Raw genomic sequence first — 26,912 nt, 5'->3', positions numbered from 1 at the left:
CTTTGGGCAAATTCATTCTGTTTCAAGTTGCTCTGCAATTGTTTTCCCAGATTGTAGATTTACTTCTTTTTTTAAGGCTATAGTCCCTTAAAAGAAGAGTTCTTCCTTATTAAAAATTCATAGCTTGGCATAGCCCATGTTTGTTGAATTAAATATTTTTCTCTTCTATCAACTATTTTATAGTGTCATCAATATTATCATCCTACCTTACAAAAGGATGAGATAGAATGACAGAGAGGAATTTGTAGAACTTTTATTGATCTTTCTTTGTACACTGGTGTTTTTTTCTTTTTTTTTTTTTTTTTGGTGGGGGGAGGATATTTGATATTGAACCCAGGGCCTTGCTGAGTTCAATTGGCATTCTACCATTTGAGCCCATCTTTCTCTAATAAAATCTACCACACACACATGCATATATACACTTATTCCTCTGTGTCCTGCTTTCAAGTATTAAAAACTCCATATCCAGCTTCCTTTGCTTCAGTATTTTAAAAATAGAAACTTCCTATATTACAAGGTAGCCTTACTTCTGTGTATCTCTGCCTGTTAAGTATTCCTTATGCCAATGGCATTCTAATATTTCTGAACTTCACTATTTAAATACTTGAAGCCACCTACCATCTCTTCCTAGAGTTGTTGTTAAACCAAGTAAAATGTGTTTTATTTCCTGCCACATCCGGTAGTCTTTCTCAGCTTTCTGATGAGCTTTAGCTAAGTATGGCATCCCAAACTGAACCTTTCCTTCAACTGTTCCATAAAGAACAGCATACAAGGAAACCATTGCCTTCAGATCAGGAGGTATTTGTTAGTGTAGCGTAAGACTGCATTTTTGCAAAGTAGTGCTTGTTTATGTTGTACTTGCTAGTAACTAATAGTTACAGATCTCGCTCTTGTGAATTCCTCTTCTGAGCTAGCTTTCCTCCCTTGACTGACATTCCTTATGACCCTGAACAGTTCTACAGCTTTTGTTCGGTTGTGTGCACATTTATTCATTTTTATTCCTGCTAGTCAAATGAGAAGAAAAAAGAATATTAACAATTGTTAGACATATTTAACATAACAGAAATTATTCACTCTTATTTATTCAAAAAGGCAAAATGATCCCAGTCTTGTGGAAGAAGATATTAAAGTTCACAGAGATTTCAGTAAGTTGCCTGAATCTATTTGAGTTAGGATCACCTTACTCAAGGTGTCTCATCTTTCAGCTCTGTATATCGCTGTGGAATGATTCAAGCCATCTTTCCAAATTGATGGAAATAGGCTCTCTTCCTGACCATCATATATATTAGCAACTCTTCTAAGTGGTTGAATGAGCCACAAATTTGACAAGCATTCAACAGATGTTATGAATTACAAGCATTGCTGTGCCAAAGCCAAGAACCCTATGGTAGTCCCATAAGGAACCTTGCTTCCCACCCATGAACTCTAGTTTGTAGGCTTGGGATATCATTCTCAGTGCATTTCAAAGGCACACAATTTGAGCTCAGAATACTCAATCCGGCCTACATGCTATTATGAGAGATCTTTACAAAGAGTAAGATTTTAAATCTACCATGACAAGAAGGAATATTAGTATATTGGATGGAGCTGCCTGCTAGAACTACATCCTGGTTCACATGTCAGACACATCCCTACAAACAAGAAGAGAAGGAGGCATCTCTGCCAGCTTATACTGTGCACAACCAACAACCTTCATACATGTGCAAGAAGACCATCTGCAAAAATAGAGCAACAAAAATCTGAGGATCTCACCAGTAATTTGTGTGAGGAAAAAACAGAAGATTTGGAAACTAAATTATTTTAATGGTTTCACATACTTCAGATCATATGGAAATGGGTTCAATGTATTCTCAGTGATCATAGAGGCCAAATAGAACTCATACCAACAGTTGTCAGTCAGCATCATCTTCTTCCCCGTGGAGGGCAGCCCACAGACATATTTTGTGTGACCTGTGAATACAAAGAGGAAGCACTTGTTGCTCTCCACCCCATTTCATATCCACATGCTCCTGATCGGGTTACTCACTGCCCACTTCATTTATCCCACTCCACTTGCATTCAGATGTCTGCCTCATGCTATTGGGTTAAGTTATAGGATATCATCTTAAGAAGCAACTCAAAGTAAAACTTTCTAAGAAGCACAGAAAAGCAGAACAGCTTACTGTTTAGGAAGAGACCCTGGAATTAGCCTGCTTTGCTTGGTTGCTTAAGTTTCATGCTTCAGCTTTCCCGTTGTGTAAAATGAGGGTATAATGAGGATTATATAAATTAGCCCACATAAAGCATCTCTATTAGTTACCTATTGCAGTGAAACAATATTACCACACACTTGGCAGTTTAAAAACACACAGGTGTGTTATCTCCACTTCTGTGTATCAAAGTATTAGGTATAGCTTATCTTCCCTCTCTAGGGTCTTACAAAGCTATAAATCATTGTGTCCTTTGAGGCTTAACTTGGAAAAAAGCTTTGCTCCCAAGCTCGCTCAGGTTGTTGGCAGAATTCCGTGATTGCTGTCTTCCAGAAGCAGCCTGTGGTCCTAACATGTCTGCTTGCTTCCTCACAACCAGTCACAGACAATGGACATTGTAGCCTGTATGCATAATCAGCTGTACTTTTAATAGCATTCATCTGGAACCTTGGCATATTCTGCTGCTTATGTACAAGTCACTGGCATGTCCCTACCTTTTGGTAGAGACAGTGCTTGAGAATAGAGTGTCAAGTGTTAAGATCACGGAAGATTTACCCCACAATGTCTCCTACAACATATCAAGTCAGTCATGTGAAGTGTTTCATAATAGCTGTCCATTGAAGCTTCCTGATTGTATTGGTGACTTATATAGGTAGGGTTTTCAGACAGCAACTGTGTAATGAGTATAGGCACATGGAGGTAAGTCTTAAATCAGATAAATCTTAAGATCATCTTGTGCTTTTGTCAAGTTGTTAAGGAAAGTAAATGAACTGCCTTCCTCCTGGAAGAGGTCACACCACATCTGTCCAGGTTCATTGCTGAGTTTCTTCTTATATGCTGTATTTTCATACTTCCTGATCTCACCTTGTAAAAATAAGAACCGCAGCATTCTATCTGATATTTTTCTGAGAATTCTAAGTTGTTCTGGTCCTTCATAAAATAAATAGAATTGGGGCTGGGGCAGAGAATAAGAATGGAAATACTCTTCTCTCTACTGTGATTTGCAGGTTTCTTCCTATAGAAAGGAGGTAAAGGCTCTGCTTACTGTGGGTGAGTCTCTGAAAATCCTAACCATATTTGTGTTTCCAGACTCACATAAATAGGCCATCTAACATCTCCTAGAAAAGGGAGAAATGACAAATTGAACTTCTGGGTTCTCTAGATCTTGCTGCTGGCATACAAGGATTTTTACCCATCTGATTTATTCCTTGGTCCGTGTGTTTGCCTCTGCAGTGCATATAAAGAGCTTGGTAAATAGAAACTTCTTGTTTAGCAGCCAGCCTTGGAAATCTTGGATGGACAAGGCAGTTCCTGGATGGCAGCACAGAATCCAGAGAACGTTTCCTCAGGCCAGAAAAGTTATTGATTTAAATGCACAGAGTCAAGCATGTTAAGTTGATGAATAGCTATACTAGCCCCAGTTTTGCATTTAACCTCTTAAAAACGTAACCCAAGAACTATATGTCCTATGTGAACAGCGAACTATGCCCTATGTTGGACATACATCTGCTCCTGGCTCTGCTGGGCTGGGGAGGATACATGGGAATATGAAAATAAGAGAAATTCTACAACTGTGCTAATAACTAAATATTAGAAATATAATAACCATGAAGCATCTCTGTTATTTCTTTAATTTAAGCAATTTCCCAGTAGAGTATTGAGGTGTTAATTGCTTCTGTACTTCTTTTCATGACAGATATGTCCTTTTTCACCTAGGTAAGAGAAGCAATTATTGTAGTGCTTTTGTGGGCTGGGTGAGGTATTCTTTAATGGGTTTTAAAGGCAGTGGTAAGCCACGTGGTATTAAAGAGAGATGATCCTTCCTTCTGTTCATGCTGATAACAAGAGTGCATACTGTATTCAGACTAGAGAATGAATCTGTTAAAGGAAAATATGTGATAGAAAAAATAAAGAATTGTGGTAATATGTTTTTAAAAATTATGTATCCAGATTTTAGATATGAGAAAAATATATTGCTCTGTGTGCATATTTCTCTGAGTTGAACAAAGATTTAATAAAAAGAAACAAAAGAGAGTAACTGTTTTCCTTTTGCTATTCAGGAAGATATATTTCTCCAGAGTTTCAAGATAATATTATTATTCTCTGGAACTAGTGTGGCCTCCCAAACGAGGGTTTGACAGGCAGCTAATGCAATATAAATTGGAAAATATTCTTTTATGCATTGTGTGAAAGTGACTTTCACATCTGCATTTGAAAGACATTTTGTTTTACTATTTCATATTTACATTCAAGGAGTAAAAGGAAAAAGTTGTAAACTTTTCTATTCGATTTTTTAAAAAAATTATACAAGTCATGTTGGCAACCTGGTCAAGCCAAAACAATTTATGCTAACCACTGTTGTTGTTGAAAGAAAGCTAAATTTAGAATTAAAGCAGATGGTCCTTAGGCAAGTTGACTGACCTTGGAAATCTCTGTCATTTTCATCTTGAGGATCCTGGATTTCGGACTTGTATGGCTCTACCAATCAACTTAGGTGTTATAGAGATGTAAAATTATTTAAACAACTTTTCTCAGTACCAGGGTTTGAACTCAGGGCCTCTTGCTTGATGAACTTGCTCATCCAGTTGGCACTCTACAACTTAAACCACACCACCAGCCCCAATCTTTGCTAGTTATTTCAGAGACAGTATCAGACTTTTTTTTTTTTTTTTTGCTCCAGATGGCCTTGAAACTTGATCCTCTGGATTTCAGCTTCCTTAATAGATTACAGGCATGAGCTACTGCTGTGTTACTAAGTTAATATAATTTGAGAAAAATTTTTAAAAGTACCTTTTTGAAGTAAGATAATATCATGCAATATTGTGAATTTATTTCTAGGATCTCTCCCAAGACTTTGGAAGAAGACTCTACCAGAGAAATTCTCAGAAATCTGTCAGTAGTTTAACCTGTACATTATTATCACAGAGCTGGGCAAGACTATACATGCTAGGTGACAAAGGTTCACATTTATCTTTCAGCAGTAGAAATATTTTCAAAATCATATCCAGAGAAACAAGAGAGTAGGTAGAGAAGAATAGTTGAAGATGGGTCTAGAAACAGGGTTCTGTCCATTTTGTCTCCTTCAAAATAAAAATCTTGAGTTGAGCTTGGAATTTGGAGAAGCACAACATATTCCAGATATCATAAGACCCACTCAACTGCTGCCTCCATCTTGTAACAACTAGGAAGCCAGGACTCATTTTGCAGTTGTTCTTAAACTTATAATATCTGTCATGTCATTATCCTTGCCTGTGTAAATTCTTACTTCGTTGCAATTCTTGGTCATATCATTGGACAAATGCGATCTTTTGAAGTTTCAGGAAATAAACCATTAAGGACCATGTAAGTAAGTATTACGCCTCCTCTAAAAAGTTCTCCTGACTCTTTTCCATGAAATCAAGGAAGTAAAAGAATCAGAACTTGCCAATGAGCATTACCAATTTGAAGGAAAACCCAAGATAAAGTTAGTGGGCACTGGCTGGGCAATGCTACATCACCAAGGGTTCTGAATGCCCAGAATGTAGTATCATGTAGAAAATGTGGACATCAGTGACACTGGTTCAGAAGTGGGTGTGAAAAAGTTGTAGGAATACCTTAACAGATTCAGTCCACTTATATTTTCCTCATCTCATGTATGTTATTTAATAATTTTTTTAAAAAATTTAGTGTAATTATGTTGTAATTTAGGTGACAGCAGTCTTTTTTAGTGGTAAGTACAATAAATGTGCTTTGTAAATAATAACATCTTGAAGGCAGTGAAGTATAGTGATTTTTTTAACCCTCTAGTGAAGTTCTCTCATTTTACATTCAGAGATTGAGGAAAAGTGATGATTTAGGGACTTGCCCAAGGAAATATGGTTGTTTTTTCCCCTGGGCCTCATGAACCATTTGCAAATGGTTTTCAAGCCCTTGTCCCTCAACTAAACCTCTGTTTGGATAATCATCACTGATTATATTGTATGGAAACAATGCTTTCAAGGGACAAGAAAGAATACAGTTGTGGAGCAGAAGAAAATGGCTAGGCACCAGGGCAAAAACCAAAAGATAATGCCACTTCTTATTAGTATAGAAAATGTCAAAAGTAGAGTGTGAAAATTGTCATTGGTTTGGACATTGATATGGCCTGCTCTATTCAGAATCCTATTGGGTTTCAGTAGGGTTGTAATGAAATTATAACTGGGGCTGGATGCCTAGATTCTCCAAGGAAAGTCTGCAAGGCTCCGTTGGTGCCTGTCTTTTAGGTATCTGCAGTATTGTACTATTAGTTTTCCATCTGTTCTTTTGTGTGAAATGGATCAAGTCTCATAAAATATGGGAAGTCAAATAAAATATCCCTGACGTATAAGCATCTGTAACAAAATGAAAGTCGTTGATTTACTGATACCTTTAGTGGCTTGGAGTCTGCCGAAACTAAACTCATATTTAATCTTTTTCTCAGTAACATTGCATCTATGCATTCTATGTCCATTGTTTAGTTACTTTATGAGGACTCTGAAAATGCATTTCATTATATTATATGAAGAGGAAATTCCATGTATTTAAAATAGATATAACATTCCACTGAAGAAAAGAACTTTAATTTCCAAGATTAAATTTCCCCAATCCATAAAATGGGACTGTTATCTTCATAGAGTTGTTCTGAAAGTTAAATTAGATAATGGACATGAAAACATTTTAAAAGGCATGAAGTGTTTTAAAGCAATGGAAAATCTTGAGATATAGCAAGGATTTGTTATTTTACTTTTCTTTTCAGTCAGGTAATCTAACATGTGCTAGATTATTCATGGAAGGAGGAAACCAAATAAGTGTGTGTTTAAATTCCGCATTTACAGATTATTTTAAGAAGTCTTGTTTTTGGTTGAAGAATGTATCCTTTCCATTTTTTCCAACACAAGAATGTGATTAGCACAGTCCTTTTGGTTACCTTTCAAGAAGCAACAGCACAGAGGCCTTTAGTCCTCAATCTTGGACATTAGCTAAATTACCTAATTCACTGAGACTACAACTCAATAGCCATAATGCAGACCTCATATCTGTCTGTCTCAGGGTCTCTCTTCACCTCCCGTTCTCCTCACTCACCCAACTCTACAGTACATGTCTTCCATCTCTTGTTCAGTTGAGCTCCCAGACCAGAGTATATAATCATAAAACATATACTACTGATCAAAAAAGAATATGCCAAAAGACATAAAAAATAAATGATTCACCAACAATATTACATTAATTTCTGAGGGTTTTTTTTTTTCGGTCGTGGGGCTTGAACTCTAGGCCTGGGTACTGTCCCTCAGCTCTTCAGCTCAAGGCTAGCACTCTACCACTTGAGCTACAGCGCCACTTCCAGTTTTCTGTGGTTTCATTGGAGATAAAAGTTTCACTGACTTTCCTGCCCGGGCTGGCTTTGAACTGTGATCCTCAGATCTCAGCCTCCTGAGTAGCTAGGATTACAGGCATGAGCCACTGGCGCCCCGCTCTGAGTAATTTTTGTTAACATCTTTCTCTTACTATTACCTATTATATTTAATTTTTATCATTAAATATACAGAGAGAGAGAGAGTCTACAGAAGACTTCCCAGTACTGCAGATTGGGCTATGACTTTTATTTCATGCTTCCAGTCATGCTAACCACACTTCATTCAAATTAACATTTGTCTTAAACATCTAGAGTATGAAAAGTAGAGGTGATGAATATTGGTCTTTGAAGTGTTAACCCTAGCACAGTCTGGCAATTACAGATGCTCAAAAATATTTTTGATCAAAACTGCACACATAGCTGTAAGTAACATCCTTAAGGGAAGGTAAAGAATAACTTCAAAGTTAGCTGGGCCAATTGCTTAAATTTATCAATCATGTCCACAATTTCAATGGGACTACAAGCACTTACAAGGAAATATCACAGATGGTGAGTTTTCTCAAAGGAGAATTTCTTGGGCTCTTGATACAAATAAATTACTAAGCCTCCTTCCCTGAACTATTTTTCTGATCCTTATGGACTTTTAAAGCTAAATGTCCACTGCCTGCTCTACAATACAAGAAGTATATGAGCCACTTCCTGATATGGTACATCATGTTTTCATTTAGATTATTAGATAACTGCATGAGGATATATGTCTGATAGCACTATCTGCTTTTGCATTACCCCTACCTAATATGCACACAGTTATATAATAATTATTAAATTAATTCTATTAAAATAATAATCATCATTGTTATGTTGTCCAAGTATGATTCTCTGGGTCTGAGTTTCTGAAGTAGATTTCTTGGATGAACTCCAGAAGTTTCTACTTAAGAATGAGTTCATCTGAAATTATATGTAAGTTTTTTTTTCTGGATTAAGGGTCCACAATTTTCATTACATTCTCCAAATTGTCTGTGACTCCACAACTACCAACATTAATTATGTTGTCTTCTGTTTAAAACAATTAAAGTACATCTGAAGACTGACAACGTGCATACGTCAAATCTTACAACATCCAAATAACAATATCAACAGTAATGTCATGGCTCATAAATTTAACACTTACTATGTAGTAAATGCTATTAGAAGTTCTTTATGAAATTTTTGTCACTTGATCTTCAAACACACTATGAAATAAGTATTATTCACATCCTAATTTTAGAGATAAGGAAACCAAGACTCAGGAAAACAAAATAACTTGCTTTTAAATTTTACCCTTAGGAGGCTTAGTAGGAAATTCTAATCATTAAATACTTGATTTTGGAAAAATAAAAAACTGGAGGAATTCTAACTGCCATATTTTAGGAGAAGTGATTTTTTAGCCTTATATCCATATCTGTGTTAATATCCATATCTGTGTGTTTAAAACAAGCTGATCTAAGTGTCATAGACTTTCAGAAATCACATATTATTATACTTGTTACTACATATTTGTATTTTCTCTTTCTTTCAAGGTACTCCAAGAAAACACATATAGGGATATTAACCCAGCCTTCCTATCACTGCACAAGATAGATAAATACATATCATAATTTTATTTCATATGAATATTTGTGCTAGATAATCTTATATGCTGTACATCCCTGCCACTAACCAAATTTATGTTTCAACTCCCAGGGGATGAGAAAACTTCTCGCACATTCTTCATGTCACTACACAGCAGTAGAAAGTGCCAAAAGACCATTCCCTGCTAAGCAGTGGCAAGAACGGAGTTTGAAAATGTGGCCATTTATCACAGAAGCCCAGCTTTGATCCCTGCAGCTTTGCTGAACTAGGCATGTTAGGAGGAGCTTGAAATGAGTATTGGAAAAAGCATCTGTTTATTTCCTGAGAGGGATAAACTTCCTACTGGCACCACTAAAAGTAATATACAGATAAAACTGTAACATGACATAATAGTCTTTCCAAAAGTAGTGCACAGATACATCTATAGCATTTGGCTGTGAGCCCCAATCCCCCCTTATTAAGGGAGAGTAAAAAAAAAAAAAAAAAAACCAGCCCAGTAAGCTTAGAGAAATAACTGTCTGCTCCTTTTTAAGGTCTCTTCCTTTATCATTTTGTTATGGCACCACGCAGCCAGGGCTCAAGCCCACTCACAGTGCCCTCTGTTGGGAGTTACCGGGGCGCATCCAATCTTCTTCCAGGCACGGCTCTCCACACTGGAGACACAACAGGAAGCAAAAGACTACTTCTGACAACAGCATTTCACAATAATAGGTGATTTCTGGGGGTGTTTTCATCAATAGCAAGTCTGTTTCAGACAGGGAGGTATTTTCAGACATCTATATATTTGATTGAACTTCACCAAGTAAAGAGCTTCACCAGCATCTATTTTGGGCAAAGTGATTCTGGTGTTCTTTTAATAAACTTTTCCTTTTGATAATATTGTTTTTAATAAGTTTTTTATTGTGAAAATTCTGTACAGAGGGGTGACAGTTACATGAGCAAGGTAATGAGTACATTTCCTGTCCAGCTTCATTGCCTCCTCCTTTGTTTTTCCCCTACCATCCCTTCCCTCCCACCTCCACAACCACATTCCCCCACCCAAATTGTAAAGTTTGTTTTTCAACATAGTGTCTTGTACATCTTATTGTTACAATGGGTCAACCTGTACCCCTAGTTAAACATTATTTTCCCCTTCCTCTCCCCAAATTCTACCGACATCAAATACAGTGAAAACAGGGGTTATACCATGGGGGAGGAACATACAAAGCAACAAAAAAATCACATGGTAACTTATGAATATGTTAGAAACTATAGCAAGAAAGAAAAAAAAACCACTTGTATCCCTATATTGGGTTCATTTCCCTTAACTTCATTTTATCTGGTCCTATGTACATAGCTTTTAACCTTTTCTACTTATCCCAGACATATACTAGTTATTGCAAATAAGGGAAACCATGGGACCTATATTTCTTTGGGCCTGGCTTACTTCACTTAATGTAATTTTTTTCCAAGTCTTTCCATTTCCTAACAAATGGGGTAATACCATACTTTCTGATGGAGGCATAGAATTCCATTGTGTATATATACCACATTTTCTTGATCAATTCATTTACTGAGGGGCATCTGGGTTGGTTCCATATCTTAGCTATGGTAAATAATGCTTCAGTAAACATAGTTGTGCTGGTAGCTTTAGTATGGTCTTGTTTATGAACATTTGGGTAAATGCCCAAAAGTAGGATTGCTGGGAGCTCTATGTGGAGTCTTTTGAGGAACCTCCATACTACTTTCCAAAGTGGTTGAACAAGTTTACATTCCCACCAACAATGCAGTAGGGTTCCCTTTTGGCCACATCCCCTCCAGCATCTGTTGTTATTAAAATTCTTGATTATAGCCATTCTAACTGGGGTGAGGTGGAATCTCAGTGTTGTTTTAATTTGCATTTCTTTTATGGCTAGAGAGGTTGAACATTTTTTCATGTGTCTATTGGCCATTCTTATTTCCTCTTCAGAGAAGTTTCTCTTTAAGACTCTAGCCCACTTATTTATTGGGCAGTTGTTTCTTTGAGGATTTGTTGTTGGGGGATTTAATTTTTTGAGTTCCAGGTATATTTTAGATATGAGACCCTTGTCCATTGTATGGCTAGTGAAGATCTTCTCCCAATCTGTGGGCTTTCTATTGATCTTGCTAGCTATGTCCTTTGCCATGCAGAAGCTCTGCAACTTCATGCAATCCCATTTGTCCCACCTTTCTTTGATTAGTTGTGTTTTGGGGTCTCTATTAAGAAAATTTTGGCTTGTTCCAAGGAAACCTAGGTTTTCTCCTATTCTGTCCTGTAAAGTTTTCAGGGTGTCTGCTTTGACTCTGAGGTCTTTGATCCATTTGGAGCTGATTCTGGTGCAGGGTGCAGGATATATAAGGATCTAGCTTTAGTTTTCTACAGGTGATTAACCAGTTTTGCCAGCACCATTTACTGAAGAGACTGTCTTTCTTCCATTCTATTTTTTAGCTCCCTTATCGAAGATTAGATGGCTATAGGTCTGTGGGTTCATTTCTGGGTTTTCAATTCTATTCCATTGGTCCTGAGGTCTTTTCTTGTGCCAGTACCAAGCTGTTTTGATTACTATGGCTTTATAGTAGAGTTTGAAATTTGGTATTGATATTCCTCCAGCACTGTTAAGGATCGTATTTTGCTATGCAGGGTCTTTTATGGTTTCATATGAATATTTGGATTGCCTCTTCTATTCATTGAAGAATGAGGTTGGAATATTGATAGGCATCTCATTGAATTTGGAGATAGCCTTGGGAAGTATTGCCTGGGAGGTTTTGCCACTTTCTAAGTTCTGTTTTGATTTTTTTTTCAGATTTTTAAAGTTTTCATTGTCGGGGGTCTTTCACTTCTTTAGTTAAAATACTTCCTAGGTTTTTTTTGGGGGGGTGGGGCTATTAAAAAAGGAGTTGCTTTCCTGATATTAGCCGTGCTCTTCTCATTGTTGGCATACAGAAAAGCCATTGATTGTTGAGGGTTAATTTTATACCCTGATACTTTGCCGAAGTTTTGAATCAGCTCGAGTAATTTGGGAGTGGAGTCCATGGGGTTCTTTAAATATAGGATCATGTCATCTGGGAAGAGGGAGAGTTTACTTCATCTTTCCCTATTTGAGTCCCCTTTATGTTTGCATCTTGTCTTATTGCTGTAGCTAGGCATTCTAATACTAGATTGAAGAGAAGTGGAGAGAGTCTCATTCCTGAGTTTAGAGGAAATGGCTTTAGTTTTTTACCATTAAACATAATGCTGGCTGTTAGTTTGTCATATACCACCATTATTGTATTGAGAAATGTTCCATGGATTCCTAATATTTCCAGAGCCTTCATCATAAAGGGGTTTTGAATCTTGTCAAATGCTTTTTCTGCATCTATTGAGATAACCATGAGGTTCTTATCCTTGCTCTTGTCCATATGATGAATTGTATTAATTGATTTGCGTATATTGAACCAGCTTTGCTTGCCTGAAATGAATCCTGTTTGATCATGGTGTATGATTTTTTGGGATGAATTGTTGAAGTTGATTGGCAAAAATTTTGTTAAGAAGTTTTTTTTGATTGTTTTGTTGTTGTTGTTGTTGTTGTTGTTGTTGTTGTTTTGGGTCCGGTCGTGGGGCCTGGGCACTGTCCTTCAGCTCTTCAGCTCAAGGCTAGCACTCTACCACTTGAGCCACAGCGCCACTTCCAGCTTTTTTCATTTTGCTTATATGGCCCTGAGGAATCGAACCCAGGGCCTCAGGCATACAAGGCAAGCACTCTACCACTGAGTCACCTTCCCAGCCCCTATTAAGAAGTTTTGTATCAATGTTCATCACAGAAATGGGTCTATAGTTCACTTGCTTTGATGAGTCCCTGCCTGGTTTTGGGATGAGGGTTATTATGGCTTCATAGAATGAGTTCGGTAGTGAACTTTCTCTTTCAATTTCATTGAAGAGTTGAGCTCTGCTTTGAAGGCCTTGTAGAATTGCACTGTAAAACCATCTGGTCCTGGGCTTTTCTTAGATGGGAGGTCTCATTGCTGTTTCTATTTCAATGCTTGATATGGGCCTGTTAAGATGGTTTAACTCATCTTGGTTTAGTTTCAGCATGTCGAAATTTGGTAGGAAAAGGTCCATTTCTGCCAAGTTCTCAAACTTATTAGCATAAAGTTTTGAGAAGTATTCCCTTATAATGTTCTGAATCTTGGTTGTTTCTGTGGTGATGTTTCCATTCTCATCTCTCAGTTTATTTATTTGGGTGTGTTCTCTTCTTTTTCTGATAAGATTTGCTAAGGGTCTGTCAATTTTGTTAATTTTTTCAAAGAACCCAACTCTTTGTTTTGTTGATTCTTTCTATGGTGTTTTTAGATTCTAATTCATTTAATTCTGATTTAATTTTAATTATTTCTTTCCATCTACTGGATTGGGGTTTACCTTTTGGGGCTGCTCTTTTTCAAGGAGGCTCTCATATGCCTCATTAAATTGTTGGTTTCAGATCTCTCCAATTTGTTGATGTAGGAACTCAGAGCTATAAACTTGCCTCTGAGTACTGCCTTTGCTGTGTCCCAGATGAGCTGGTAATTTGTGTACTCATTTTTGTTGAATATCATGAACATTTGAATTTCATTTCTAATCTCTTCCATGCCCCACTGGTGATTCAACAGTGTGTTGTTCAGCCTCCATGTGTTACAGGACTTTCTTTGGTGGCTTTTGGTGTTGAGTTCTAATTTTACTCCCTTGTGGAGAAGGCAGGGCATAACTTCAGTGCTTATGAATTTGGACAAGTTTGCTTTGTGACATAAAATGTGGTCTATTTTGGAAAATGTTCCATGTCCTGCTGAGAAAAACATGTATTCTGATGCTGCTCGGGGAAATATTTGGTAGATGTCTGTTAAATCTAGTTGATCTATGCAGGTGTTTCCATCTGCAATTTCTCTGTTGAGTTTTTGTCAAGTTAATCTATCTAGTGGGAATAGTGGTTTATTAAAGTTCTCAACAATTAATGTCTCTTGATCTATGTGAGATTTGAGGGAAAGTAGTATTTCTTGGATAAATTTGGGTGCTCTGTTATTTGGTGAATATATAATTAGAATTGTAATATCTTCCTGAAGGAGAGATCCCTTAATTAGTATGTAGCAACCTTCCTTATCTCTTCTCACTAATTTTAATTTGAAGTCTATTTTATCTGATATTAGGATTGCAACTCCTGCCTGTTTATGGGGGTTGTTTGCTTAATAGCTTTTATTCCAGCCTTTCACTTTCAAAAGATGTTTGTTTTTACTGGCAAGGTGTGACTCTTGAAGGCATCAGATAGAAGGATCTTGCTTTTTAATCAATCTAGACAGTCTTTGTTGCTAATTTGGAGAGTTAAGTCCATTAATGTTGACAGTTAGGACTGAGAGGTATTTGGTAGTTCCTACTATGTTATCCACCTTCTTGGGGTCTGTGACAACTGGGTTCTTCCTATGGATTTGTATACTCAGTTCGGGTGCCTTCTTGGCCTTGTTCTTGTTGGTTTTCTATGTGTAGGACATCTTTTAGTACCTTTTGTAGGGCTGGTTTGGTGGAGATATATTGCTATGGAAGGTTTTTATTTGACCTTTTTTTTTATGAAGGAGAGGTTAGCTGGGTACAGTTGATAGTTGTTTGTCTTTAGGGCGTGACATACATCATTCTAGGCTCTTCTTGCTTTCATTGTCTCTGCTGAGTAATCTGAGGTTACTCTAATTGGTTTCCCTTTATAGGTGATTGATCTTTTCTCCTGGACAGCTTTAAGAATCCTTTCCTTGGTCTGAATTGATCCTATGAGGATTATAATGTGATGGTGGGATGTCCTGTTCTGGTCTGGTCTATTTGGGATTCTAAAAGCTTCTTGAATCAGAACAGGCCTATCATTTTGCATGTTTGGGAAGTTCTCTGCTAGGATCCTGTTAAATAAATTTCCTAGACCATTAACTTCTCTCTAGGTGCTCCTCTACACCAATATCCTCATATTTCTTGTATTTGTCTTGGATATTTGTATGTTCTTTCTCTATAATATCTAGGCTGTCTTTAATCCCAGAGATTTGATCTTCTGCATGGTCTAACTTACTGTCAAGACTTTCTACTTTGTTTTTTTTATTTCCTTCTAATTGGTCGGCTTTGATGGCTTCAAATTCTTTGTTGGAGCTTTGTTTTAGATCTTGTATGAACCTCTTTATTTCTTTAATTTGGTGTTCAGTGTTTATCCTCAAATCACTTAGTTGATTGGTTATGGTTTCCTTGGACTCCCTTTCCTTTTGATGGGCACTATTCATCATTCCCTTTGTGGTCTCCCTGGATTCCCTCAGCTGTGTGTTTATGGATTCCATGAATGCCTCTACTGATCTTTGTCTATCCTCATCCCGTTCACTCAATTCCTGTATTACTCTTTGATTAGCTTCCTCATGCTCAGGCAATTCCTGTATTTCTTTTTGACTGTTCTCAGCCTGCTCATGCAATTCCTGTATTAATCTTTGATTAGCTTCCTCATGCTCACAAGATTTTTGGTTAGCCTCATCCTGCTCTTGAAGTTCCTGTATTAATCTTTGGTTAGCCTTGTGTCACTCCCTATCACACTCACACTGAGTCCTTTGAAGGTTTCAATCTTTTCATTCACCATGTTTACTGGTAGTGTTTGTAGAGCTTTTTGGGAACTCTCCTCTGGATTATTCATTAACTGTTCCGTCACCTGATTATCATGAGTGGGAGTTGAAATAACCGGACTCTCCAGCTTGTTCTGCCCATTTGGTATGATAGTAACACCATTTTTGTGCTAGAACACTATTTTAAAGCACTTATTAACCAGAGTCCTGTAGTTGCACAGTCAAAATGGCTGCAGATACAATCTAGTTCAACAGATACAATCTATTCAACATCAAATAACTATGGTTTAATGGGCTAAGAATATCAAAGAGGGATTCAGCAGACCAGAAATTAATAGGTTTAGAGAGAATTGGGAAAAACAGGATTAGAGGGATATGGAGAGGTAAAAGGAAAGAGTGAATTTAACCATGTCCTAATCTCAGAGAGGGAAATGGATAGGAGGGACAGAATGAAAGGAGAGAGATTAAAAAAAAATTAAAAAACAAAAATTTAAATTTAAAAAATGAAACACTTAAAAATTATGTAAGCATAAAGAAATGATATTGAGAGAAGAAAAGGATAGGATGAGAGGAGGAGAGAGATAAAAAGGAAAAATTAAAAGCTAAAAAAATTTAAAAATGGAATACTTAAAAATTATGTAGGTATAAAGAAATACTACTATTTAAGAAGTAGGGGCTGGGAAGGTGGCTCAGTGGTAGAGTGCTTGCCTTGCATGCGTGAGGCCCTGGGTTCGATTCCTCAGCACTACATAAGCAGAAAAAGCCGGAAGTGGCGTTGTGGCTCAAGTGGTAGACTCTAGCCTTGAGCTGAAAAGCTGAGGGACAGTGCCTAGACTCAAAGTTCAGGCCCACGACTGACCAAAAAAAAAAAGAAGTTAAGCCTAAGAGGTTGTGAATTGAGTAATACATTTCTGAATTAAGTGTGTACACAATGAGGGATAAGGTCTAATAATGGATGATGGGTATATATCTGGGGATGAGCAGAATAGCGATTAAGTCACACACACACACACACACACACACACACACACACACACACACAAAAACAAGGACCAGAAGGTGAAAAGAGATTAAAAAAAAGAACACACACACACACACACACACACACACATACACACACACCTAAAATAAAGATTATGAAAGAAAAAATAGAATTTTTTTAATTAAAAAAAATTAGGTAGAAAAAAGAGTTCTTTGATTTTTTTTTCGGGGGGAGGCTGGTGTGAAGATATTGTATCTCCCCTGTGTCCATAACTAGTCTCTTGGTGGAGTCTCTGGTCTGATTGTGGTGTTTGGTTTTCCTGTGTCTTGACTGGTTTCTTATGTCAGTTTGTTTGAGCAGGCAGAGATAAGTTCTGCCTTACCCAGGACTTTGTGATCCTCCTCCTAGGCTAGTTCAGTGGGAGGGAGATCTGCTTTGAGTATCACAAAAAAGGGAGATGGTTGTTTCCTCTAGCTTGGAGTTGTTGTGATGAGGCTAGGTTGAGTAGGATTGGGTAGGGTTGAGGCCTATCAGCAATCAGTAGCTTTTCCCTGAGGGGCTAGCTCCTGAGACACTCACAGAGCCCAGCCTGGAGCCATTCTCAGGGTTTATGTTTACTGAGTTTCAATTGTTTGTCTTTTACCCCTCCTGCTGTCTAGGCTACAGTGGGGAGGGGCAGCTTCTGGCTGCATTTACCCAGTGAAAAAAGTCACTCCTCTGGGGCAGAAGTTCCTCTGCCTGGGCGGGTAACTTTCCCCTGGGTGGAGGTGAGTCGGCAGGTCAGGTCTGGTTCCTGAGACATGCTGAATGGCTCCTATTGTTTTCTTCCAAAGCCTGAGTTGGAGCTAGCTACTCCAGCTGGGCCTTTGTCAGTATCAAAGATGGAGATCTTCTTTGGTGGCGGGGGAGGGGCTACCTTCCTGCTGCTGCTCTGTGAAAAGGAATGAGGATGTCTTGGGCCTACTCACACCAGACTCTTGGTTTCTGGGCCGTCCCTGGTCTGTGATCAGCAGGATAAAGATTTCTGCTCCTTGTCAATTCTTGCTGGTGATAAGTAGAATTGGCTTGCACACCACATCTGTCTCCTTTGTCCTGGACTCTCTCTGTTGATATGTTGGCTGTGGCAGCTGCCACTGCTGCCATGGCTACCAGCAAGTGCTCAGATCTGTCTCCTTGACCAAGCTGCCTGGATTTTCCCTCTCTGGCCAAACTTTCTGTCCAATGATGGCACATTTGGTGTGATTCTTTAGCCTAGGACTGTTCACTGGAACACTAAAACTGCTTTCTATGTGAGAACTTGTTTCCAGCTTCTCCTCCACCATCTTCCTCCGGACCGATGATACTGTTTTTAATTACACTTTCTCTTTTTTCTGCTGTTGCTTTGAAGTAAGGACTTTATAAGCCACTTTGAGGTGTGACAAAAACTGTATAGGACTAAATATTCCCCAGTATTTAAATCTCTGTTTCTCTTGGATGACATTCTATCCCATGCCTGTCTCCTTTGTTTTCCAGATTCCCTCTCTCAGGGTTAGACCAGTAACCTCCAACCAAAAAATATCAGAAAGTCTGAGGTTTTCTTCACTATCTTCTTCCTTTCTCCTTGCATCTGGGAGAGTCTTTCATTAGGGTACCTGGAATCTATGTCATCTCTGTTACCTGTACATGGCAGTCATCTCTCTGTACTCCAACTCTGTACAATATTATTTCCTGGGTACTTGTCTAGACTCCAGTCCACAGATTCCTTTGAAGTTAGATGTGGCTGTGAGATCTTGCCTTTGAGATATGAACACTGTAGCTCACTAATGGTTTGTAAGAACTACCCACCGAATGTAGACAGGAGTCTCCAGATTTTCTGTGTTTATAGAACCTTTCATTTCTCAGTAAGTTTTTTCTTACTACAGCTAGGCCAAATGAAATACCAGTAGTCCAATTTATGGTATAGTTAGATCAAAATTACTTAGTGCATATATTATCCTCACAACTTATTAACCAGTTGAAAAAAGTATGAGTGGAAAGAACACAATGTTTATTTTTCTCCTTAAAAAGAAACCCAAGGGGGGGGGGGGAAGATGGGAAGGGATGGGAAAGGGAAACAAAGGAGGAGGCTACAATGCTTGATAAGAAATGTACTCATTATCTTGCCCATGTAATTGTAACTCCTCTGTATAGTATTTTCACAATAAAAAAAAGAAACCCAAGAGCTTAGTAAAGATATCTGTATGCTTGTTGGATTTTGCACAACTTATCAAATTCTCCAATCAAATGAGACATTGACAACCTAATTTTCTGTCCCACATTGATTTTCACATGGAATCTTTTGGGGGGGGGGAGTTGTCATAGCAAAAACTCAAAACTCAGCTTTGGAAGATGTGATATCAACAAAAGTAATGTGGTATGATCAAATATTGAACTGAACTTCCTTCAGCAGTACCTTAACTAGGTACTGCTGTATCCCACAGTCAATATGGCTGTGTTTCCTTCAAAAAGATAAAATATCACATGGTGTTCCCATGACTTCACCATGAAATTTGAAGTGCCCAGGCACAACATGGGGCCTAGACCCTTAAGAATACTGTACAGACACACAAAACAGAAAAGCATAAATGATGAATCTCTATGTAGATGCCTTTCTCTTCAACACTTCTGATGGCCATTACCAAAATGAGCACTTCACACTAAAACAAGCTAGCACTTCTCTGAAACCCATTTCTAAGCACTTCTCTAGAATCCAATATGCTCCAATCTCTGGTTCCTTCACAGCCTCTTTGCCATTGATCTGTTCATGCATCAAATACCAGTCATGTGTACATAGTTAAATACTAATGGTGTAGCCCTAAGATAGAATGTGGGAAAGGTCAGACATGCAGAAGCAAGAGCCTGGGGTGAGAGACTGGAAGAGATACACTGATGGAAAATAAGTACACACCAAAAACTACTCATATTTCCCTTTAGGAAAATGGCTCAAATTAACAAAAAAAAAACTGTACAGAAGTACTAAACTTAGAAAGTGACAGTACTAAGTATGCTTTAGTATACAGAAAAATGAATGACTTATATACTACTAGTCAGAATGGAAAATAGAATATGTACTCTGGAATGCACTTTATTCGTTTACCAGAAAACTAAATCTGCAACTACTCACAAATTGTACTCCTGGGCATTTATCTCAGATAAATGAATATTTATGTTCATACAAAATGTGCACATGAATATTTATAGCAGCCTTTCATAATAACTAAAATCTAGAAACAACCAAAATGTCCTTCAACAAGAAAATGGCTAAATAAACTCTAGTGTATCTATATCATGGAATAATGCTTAGCCATCAAAAGGAATAAGCTGTTGCTACAAGTAAAACAGCAACCTGGATGAATTACTAAAGATTGATGTTGAATCTGTAAAGTTAACTCCCAAGGTTTCACATTGTATCATTTCATTTATTGGACAGATTTGAAATGATAGCATTACGTGCAGAATAATTTGGAGGTTGCCAGGCAAGAAATGGATAATGTGATTGATTTATAATCTGGCTAGAATATTTTATTAGTTTGGCAAAACATTACCATTGTAAAGGATAAAAGGATTTCCATGTTATTTCTTACCATGGCATATATACCTACACTTATCTCAAAACTAAAACTATATTTAAAAGTTTAAGATGAAAACCTTATCAAGAAGCATTCTGATTAGTTAGTCTAGGATGGGCCTAGACATCAGCATTTCAGAAGCTCACTAATGGATTATAGCAAGCAGCCGGAACTGGGGAACTACAAGAACTTGCACTTCACAGAATCCAAATAATCATCTAGCATGTTTTATTCTTCTGCCTTTAAGTCTAGCTGAGGCTTGGGACAAGTCCTTTAAGGAGCCATTTAGAGCCCTGTCTCATCTTGATGGCCCCTTGTTTACTGTTATCATGTGTTTTTTTTAAACTTAGTTGTGATAGCACCATTTCCATCCCTCTCCCCTCTTCTAGAAACATTTGTTATAATTATAACCCTGTCTTCATTTTCAGTTCCTGAATGTCAATACCTGCCAAAAATTAAGGATAACTTTTTCTGGTGTGAACCTCATACTTAAAAAGCAATGAAGTAGGAATGTCCAGATACCAAGGGTTTCACAGGGGATGGGAGGAATAAGATTATTGTACTGGGGGCTGGCAAGGTGGCTTAGTGGTAGAGTGCTTGCCTTGCATGCCTGAGGCCCTGGGTTCAATTCCTCAGCACCACATAAGCAAAAAGAAAAAAGCCAGAAGTGGCGCTGTGGCTCAAGTGGTAGAGTGCTAGCCTTGAGCTGAAGAGCTGAGGGACCGTGCCCAGGCCCAGAGTTTAGGCCCCATGACCGGACCCTCCCCCCCACAAAAAAAAGATTATTGTACTGTACCTTATGTAAAGCAGTGTCATAAAACAAGACTATCTGATAAGGGGTCAGAAAGCCCTATATGCATGACTTCTTGTTTGTGTCTTTGTTAGTTGATTTGTTTCTGGTTGTTTTTTTCATATGTCCAAGCAGATCTAGACTGAGAAGCAAACATTGAAGGCTTTTTCATGGTCTCTCAGGAGGACATGACTAGCAGTAGGACATCCAGTCACAATTCTCTTTCCTCTTTGCAGGAGTCTTCATGGCAGGCTCTCTACTGTTTCACAGCAATTTCAAAGGACAAACTAATATACCTGGACAGCACACTTTCTCACAAGATCTTTGCAAGGACGCATGTTTCACTTTTGTAATAATGTAATATATATCTTAGGCCAAAACATATTGTATTGGCACTTTTTTTTTAATTTAATTTAATTTTTTTTGTGAACATGCTGTACAGAGGAGTTACAATTACATGGGCAGGATAATGCATACATTTCTTACCAAGCATTTCAGCCTCCTCCTTTGTTTACCCTTCACATCCCTTTCCAGCCTCCCCCCTACCCCCCAATCCCAATCCTTCTCCTTCCCTCCCCTTCCCCCCCCCCCCCCCCCGCACCGACGTTGTAAAGCTCGTTTTGGACATGACAACTTGTACTTCTCATTGTTGCAACAGGTCCACCATGTATCCTTAAACAGCTGGTTTTTCCCCATCTCCTCCACAAGTTATACTGACATCAAATATAGTGAAAGCAGGGGTGGCACTTTTTGATGATATACTTGGAGACAAATTTAAGGAAAATAGACACATTTTTAGGTTAGATCATACAATCTACTAGAATATTAATTTCTGGATGACAGAGATGTCAACTGCTTCTCCGTGTTACATCTCCAGTCCTTAAAACACTGCTTGGCACAGAGTAAGCATTCCATTTATATTGAATGGCTGAATTGGATGTCTTTACATTTATTTTGGTTTTATATCCCTCAGAAGTTCTTTTTCTTACTATAGATCTTGCACAATAATTTGGGGGAGGGTGCTGGTAGTAGAGCTTGAACTCAGGCCTTGCATTCTCACTTGGCTTTTTTGCTGAAAAGAAAACTCCCTGCACTTTCAACCACACAGCTCCACTTCTGATCTTCCAATTGAAGAGGTATCCTTGCTTTCTACAATGACTTTTAACTGACTGTTGTTTGGCTATCAGGAATACATATATATATATATATGTATATATATATATATATAATTTTATTTTTATGTTATATAGAATTTGTATTTTATATACACAAGTAGATCTATATACATTTTATAAAAATCTACACAACCAAATTTTATTATTGTTTGTAAGAATTTCATATAATTCTTTTGCCTTCAACAAGCTTCAATCTTACTTTTCTTAACACCTTCAGGAGTTGAATAACTTAAAAGATTGAATTTCATGCCCCAAGAAAAAACTGCAAACAATGAAATCCCAGTGAGATCCATGATGGTTAGTGGTACAGATGTAAACCTGCAATTTATTTCCTAAGATAATTAACTATCATGATGAAGGAATACGTCAAACATAGAACCATCTTATTCTTTGCTAGTTGGGTATCATCTGCTGTTTGCTAAGTGGGACAGCATGTCATGTTTGCCAGGAGTCCTTTTTGTTTAGGGAGAGATATTTGCAATTTAAATCACCAAAGAGAGAAGCTGTCAGTACAGACGGACTTGCCCAAGTTTCCCATATTACTGAAGAGTTTGTTTCGTCAGTCTTGATATATAAGTGAACTCATGCAAATGAATGCATCTGTCTTCATTTCTCTTTGCCATGAGATCGTTATGCAAACATTAAACACCAAAAAAGACATAAAGTGATGGATGACTTGTACAGCCTGTAGGTTTGCAGAAAGCAAATACTCAAAGCAGGTTCCTCCCTCTCCCAGACCTCTTCTTCTCTCCTGCATCCTTTGGAAACACCCCCAACAGATTTAGTCATTCCTTGGGGAATGAAGTTACTTTATTAGCAGCTAACATTCCTGTGATTCAGCACATTTTCTTGCAACAATATTCTCTCTTTACTCCTGAGCTTTGCCTAATTTATATTCCTTCTTTGGTCTGCACTGCGCGGCTAGCCCTAATCAATAAGTATACAAGATTGGTTGGAAGGCAAAGTTGTGAAATAGATGTTGCAAATGGAAGCTCAGGCCTTTGATTTACCTGTTTCCCAAATGGTCTCCTCTGTCTGCTTTCCTCACGAGTCACACTGCACAGTGTCTGTGACTTTGCCTTTGTTATTGGGCTGTGGGCATCCTGTAGATAATGGCCTTAACATGTTCTATCTCTGTGCTTCATTGATGGGCTTGAAGTAGGTATTCAATAACTCACTGAATCAATAAAGACACAAATTACCTAATTAATAGAAGCATAAATATTTTCTTTCATCCTCACAATTAAAACTAGCACTTAGGAAAAGATTTCAAATATTTTAAATCAGGGGATAATTGACTATTGCTAGTTTCAAAAGTAGCCAAATACACACAACAGATGAATGGATCCAAAAAATATACAATGAAAATTTGCACAGCCATTAGAAAGAATAAAATAATGTCATTTGCAGGGAAATGGATGGAACTAGAACAAATCATGTTAAGTGAGGTAAGCCAAAATCAGAGAGACAAACCGTGCATGTTCTCTCTGATATGGGGAAGTTAGATCTAAAACAACTGGGATATGACAATTTACACAGGATTCTAGATACATACAGTGAGACCAAAAGAGGATAACCTTCGGAGACAATTGCAAAGGTGCAGTGCCTAAGCGCTTCTTTGTATTTATATAAAATTATGTATATACAGAAACAAACTCCTAAGACATTGAAACAAAAGGCTTCCATTTTTTCTTTTTCTGATGATTCTGTATTCTTTACCTTATACACAATGTATTCACAAGTACATCTCCAAGAGGGTGATGGGAAGGAGGGGAGGGCACAGAACAGGAGGAATAAGGGTGAAAAAGTACAGCAGTGGAGCACACTGGATGTAGATGAAAGTGAACTATACAACTTGCGGGTGGAGCTGGGAAGGAGGGACTGGAAGAGAATGAGGGAAGAGATACCACTGTACAAAAGGAAATAGACTTATTACCTGACTCATGTAAATGTAATCCTTTTGTATATCACCTCTATTATAACAATGAAGTAATTTTTTTTAATGTAGCCAAATCAATGGATGTACAGTTAAGAGACACCTTACAGCTTTTTGGGATAAATAGTTGCAATCTACTACTTCATCTTCATTATTTTTTTCATCTTGGTTATTTTAACTGCTAATTTCAATTTTATAATAAATTTATACTTTGCATTCAACCACAAGATAATGCCTTAGCAAAGGTTAAGTCCTTAACAAAGGACCAGGCATCTGCTATTCCCATGTACATCATTTCTAGTTTCTATAATATATGTGACAAGTTATTTTGTTTGCTTTTTAAGGGGCATGGGTGAAATATATATCATGGTGGGCTAGATTACAAATGCTTCTTGCAACTGATTTAAAAGAACTGGTACTTTATGACTTCAATAAGAATTCTGATTCTTAAGCTGGGCACCTATAGTCATGCCCTATACCCATAGCTACTCCAGAACCTGAGTTCTAAGGATTATGGGTCAAAGCCAGCCCAGGCAGCAAAGTCCTTGGGGTTCTGATCTCCAATTAACCACCAAAACTCTAGAAGTGGGGATGTGGCTTACATGGTAGAGCACCCGCCTTGAATGAAAAACTAAAGGACAGGGCCCAGGCCCAGAGTTCAAGCTACAGGATCAGCACACACACAAAAAAAGAATTTGGTTTTTGAATTTCCATCTTTAATAGGACTGTAATAGATGAAGCAATGGATGTAGCCAACATCATACATAGCCTCTCCTTTGACTTCTATCAAAGAACAGGAAGAGCTCTTCTGTGCAGAGTCCTTGGTAAGAATGAATGAAACATCCTCCCAGCTCTGCCTGGAATGACTTTCCCTTTGTCACTGAGGAAGTTAGTGACCTGATGCTTCTTACTTCCTCTGTGTGTGTGTGTGTGTGTGTGTGTGCATGTGCACACATGTGTGCAAGCACAAGTGTGCTCCAGTCCTGGGCCTTGAATTTAGGTCTTTAGGCTCTAGCTTGGCTTCTTTTCTCAAGATTGACACTCTCTCCACTTGAGCTATACTCCACTCCTTGTTTCCTTTTCCCAAGTAGTCTGTTCCTCTCACTACATCAGATGAGAGATTATTTCTATCCTTTACATGATTTAATTTTCCCATTGCCTGGTGGGATAACATACCAGCAACAACAAGTTAGAAATCTTTATGATAAACATTGAGTGTTTCAAAAATATAATTAACTGTTAGTGTAAGGAAAGGGCAAAGGTGTGCAAATTACTTTTTTTTTTACACTTGGGTTTGAAAATATGTCTGTTCATGCATTTTAATATAAGTGTTGTGGATGTTCCAAAAGCTTATAAACCCTGAAAATCAGAACTTGATTCAGGAGAAGTTGAAGAACTATTTTCCAATCCATACCCAGAAAGTATATGGATAGAGGAAATGGGGATAGCATCATGGAAAAGTCTAAAACAGTGTTTCTCATAATTAATCTCAGAATAGGTATATACTGGCTCTTCTCATTTTTGTTTCTGAAGGGAAGATTATCCTTAAAGTTTTCTTAAGTCCAGCACAAGTTGCTCAGACCTGCACTTCTAGCTACTCAGTAGGCTTAGATCTGAGGATTGACCAGACCAGGAAGATAAATCTGAGAGACTCTTAACTCCCATTAACTAGAAAAAAATGCCAGCAGTGGAGGTATGGCTCAAGTGTTAGAGTGACAGGCTTCAGAGTAAAACTGAAGCAAGACCCAAGGTTCTGAATTCATGCCCCAGGACTGGCAATGTGTATGTAAATAAAACGAACAAATAAATCATTTTCTTGTCTTCTGCTTTAACTAAAATAAAAAGATTTGAGTTTCCACTTGATGCATAACATTTTTCCTTTAAGATCTGTGAGACTTTAAGCTTTGGTAATATAAATAGACAATGAGAGATTTAGAGCAGTTACCCATAAATTCTGAGGACCAACCAGCTCTGCCTTGCCATATGTGAAATACTCAAAAAAGAACTAGTGAGATTGACACTGTGCCGTTGTACGTTGTTTCCGAAATACAAGTAAACATCAATAATACTTTTTCTTGCTCTGGTAAAGCTCACTGCTCTTGTCAGTAGGCTTTCTAAGGTGAAATGGACCATGAACGTGGAGTCTACTACTACACTGTATGCATTATGTAATATTATGTTCTTCATCACCTGACAACTTTCAGCTGCTCAATTCAGAATCAGAAAAAGAGATATACTAAAGCAAATTCCCAAGGAATGGCAGAAAGCAAGAATGAATGTTGTCATTTGTGCCTAAGACAATTCAGACTATTTATTATGAACCTAGAGTGAAGTCCCCAGTGCTCCCCAGACATTTTAGGCAACGTCTGCATTATCTGCATGCATAGTCTTATGAGGAGACACTCTGTCATCTACAGTGAAAGGACCCACAGAGCTCTTTCCTCATAGAACAAAACATAGAGTTAATGGAATGGAGGCTCCTCACTACATACAAAACCCCCATGGTTCCACTCTCTTTAATAAGGCAAATGCTTCTGTTTTACAGAGGAATTCAAAGGCTCCACTGTGGTAGAACTGATGAAGAAGGAAGGCACCACCCTGGGTCTGACCGTCTCAGGAGGAATTGATAAAGATGGAAAGCCAAGAGTGTCTAACCTGCGGCAAGGAGGAATCGCTGCCAGGTAACTAACTGCCTCATGGGGACATGCAG

General features: G+C 37.9%; 1 protein-coding gene across 15 annotated transcripts in view; it reads left to right on the top strand.

Annotated features, from left to right (window-relative positions):
• Nucleotides 1-26,912, top strand: part of Grip1 (glutamate receptor interacting protein 1) — a 620,737-nt gene that overhangs the window by 463,327 nt on the left and 130,498 nt on the right. For all 15 annotated transcript variants that reach the window (XM_069988240.1, XM_069988259.1, XM_069988213.1 and 12 more), the window contains one exon: nt 26,748-26,883. In XM_069988240.1, the coding sequence (XP_069844341.1) occupies nt 26,748-26,883 (136 nt within the window). The remainder of the gene's footprint in view (nt 1-26,747; nt 26,884-26,912) is intronic.

This window comes from Dipodomys merriami, unplaced genomic scaffold, assembly GCF_024711535.1.
Source record: "Dipodomys merriami isolate MVZ:Mamm:240054 unplaced genomic scaffold, mDipMer1.0.p SCAF_10, whole genome shotgun sequence".
Lineage (NCBI taxonomy): Eukaryota > Metazoa > Chordata > Mammalia > Rodentia > Heteromyidae > Dipodomys > Dipodomys merriami.
Note: the sequence above shows the minus strand (reverse complement) of the source record. Positions and strands in the feature narration are given on the sequence as shown.